Consider the following 2,747-nt stretch of genomic DNA (forward strand, 5'->3'; position numbering starts at 1 on the left):
CATTTATTTATAACACACCCTAACTTACCATAAGGGAAAGTGGAATAAAGCAAAATATCTTGCCTAATGTGTGGTTCAAATGCTTAAAACTGTATAAATAAATAAATAAAATAAATAGATACATAAATGAACAAATATATAAATAAATAAATAAATGAAAGAATAAATAATGAGAAGAAACAAAACAAAGACATAAAATTAACTCCACATCATTGCATGTACAAATTAAGAATCTTGCTAAAAATGTGCACTCTAAGAACATAATGTGGGTGCTGAGAAATAAATAATACACAAAACTATGAGCCTGGCCAAGACTATGTACACTGTACAAAAGGATTGTGATAAAATTAACCCAGATCTCTGACGATTGAAAACACACTTCCAATGTAAAACAGAAAAAAAAGGTACAGGTTTGATGGTAAATGAACATGGCTAGCGATAAAATAGCAAATCTTTGATGAGTAAAGACTGCATTTGTGGCACTGAAGTTGCAGTTACTAAAATGAACACATCCATCCTAATTTATTTGATAATTGGTACTCCAGTCCCTTTTCACACTTTTTGTCCCTCCTCCCTCCCCACCCCACCCCCCTACCCCTCACACACAAATACTGCATGTGTTACCTTGCTGAACTTTCTGTGGAGTTCGTTCAGAGGCTCGCATCAATCACGCAGGAAAACGTCAGTCACGTTGGTTTTCTAGATTCTTTATTGATTGTTCATGTCTTCCATTCTCTAGTTCCGTTGGTAATGTCAATAATCACGTTATCACGCATGTGCAGTAAGCTTATGACAAAAGGATTGCTGTACGCTCCTGATTGGTGCGTATTCTACATTACAAAAGCGATACATCCATCCCGCAGCAAAACTCGTCTGCTACAGATAAAATACAAAAAGTTCACAGTTAGCCGGTTGCCTGGTTTGGTCAGCAAACCAGTCCAACAGGAAAATACCTAAAATACTTTACTGCCATCGGCTTAAACTATAAAACTACATACAAGAGTAATTTAACTTGTTTCCCTGACTATTACAATAACACTGAGTGAGTGAAAATATGTGTGTGTGTGTGTGTGTGTGTGTGTGTGTGTGTGTGTGTGTGTGTGTGTGTGTGTGTGTGTGTCTGTGTGAAACTATAAAATAGTTAATCTACAATAACAATGTTACATTTAACATACACAATAATTACAGACAAAATAATCACTCTGTCACACATCTATCAACCCCTCCCTGAGAAATAGGATGCTGTTGGCCTTTCAGATGAAAAGTTTAAGCACCTGATACTTACATCCAATTGATACATGTACAATAATAATTGGCAAGACCATAAAAGAATTAAGAAAAAAGCGATAAGGGTGTAGATTTACACCCACACAAACGCACATGTGCACACACACACACACACACACACACACACACACACAACGAGGCACAGGCATGCATGCAATGCAGGAGAGTTATGCTGAAATAGTGTGTGTCTGTGTGTGTGTGTGTGTGTGTGTGCATGCTTGTAAAATTACCATACTAACTGAATTTAATATATACAATTAAATGAAAGTTAATAATATTTACAATTTTCATACATACATGTATAAGTCATTGGCACTTATACATGTACTGCAATAATTTTGATCACTGCCAGATCTGTTCATCTCATATATCTCTCTCTTTCTCTCTCTCTCTCTCTCTCATACACACACAAAAACACACACACACATCAATGTTTGTCTTTGTCAAAAATGTTTCAATGCACACACACTATCTTTCACATATGATCGTTGCAGATATGTTTCACATGTTCATACAAAATGAAGCAGTGGAATGAACTCCGTTTTCTTGTGTTGTGAAGGTGCTGGAAGGATATTTTGTGCAGTCAGTCTTTGGTGAATGTCAATGGCACCCAACACACACACACATCTTTCGCTTTACAGCAAACAATACTAAGCAAACAAATTAACAATCAACTTTTTTTAGTTCCGTTTTCACTCCATTTTGGATTTCAGTGTCATGGTACACTGGCGTTGAAGACTTTCCACAGGGCACAACAATGAATCACTGAATGATTAAAACTATTCTGAAGGCTGAATGTGGCTGCCTTCTCTTTGGGTCTCAGCAATATTTCATCTTGAAGTTGACTGCCACGATATGCTGCCTTTGAGGAAGTTCTAAACACTGTATGATTCAATGTACTCTGAAGATGAAATATGGCTGTCTTCCTTGCACTTCTGAGTGGAGCTTGATTTCAAAATTAAGTCACAACATACTGAACTTTCACATATTGCTAAGTGCAAAATAGAGAAAGATTCATTCATTCAATCTCCAAAGATTAAACGAAGCTTCTTCTTTCATTTCTCATTTTCTGAGTGGTGCTTTATATCAAAGTTTGCAGCCTCAACACCCTGCTCTTCTAGATATTGCTTCCTGCAAAACAAAGAATGTATCTTCATCTTTAAAGACTGAAAATGGCTGTCCGTGCAAACGTCAGCAATATGACACTGTTCTTCTTCTCTTCTTCCAGTTAGTAGCGAAAGTCCACAGGGACCACTATTGCCACTTAAACACATACACATCACCGACCACTCTCACCTCCTAAGTAATGAGATATTCGCACAGTGTAGATTCGATTTTCTCCTGGAGTCACGTTGAGCCCTCATCAGTACTTTTTCACCGAAGACCTTCGTATCAAGACGACACACATGATGATGACGATAACAATGAGAAGAGCTCCCACGGCCGCTAAAGCGTATGTC

General features: G+C 37.4%; 1 protein-coding gene across 1 annotated transcript in view; it reads right to left on the reverse strand.

Moving 5' to 3' along the window:
• Nucleotides 1-691: 691 nt before the first annotated feature.
• The window catches only part of LOC138979875 (neuroligin-4, Y-linked-like), an 18,688-nt gene continuing 16,632 nt past the window's right edge, over nucleotides 692-2,747 (reverse strand). Inside the window, exon 11 of the mRNA XM_070352631.1 lies at nucleotides 692-2,747. This exon is cut by the window's right edge and continues 55 nt beyond it. Coding sequence (XP_070208732.1) covers nucleotides 2,651-2,747 — 97 coding nt within the window. The 3' untranslated portion in view covers nucleotides 692-2,650.

Source organism: Littorina saxatilis, linkage group LG11 (genome assembly GCF_037325665.1).
Source record: "Littorina saxatilis isolate snail1 linkage group LG11, US_GU_Lsax_2.0, whole genome shotgun sequence".
Lineage (NCBI taxonomy): Eukaryota > Metazoa > Mollusca > Gastropoda > Littorinimorpha > Littorinidae > Littorina > Littorina saxatilis.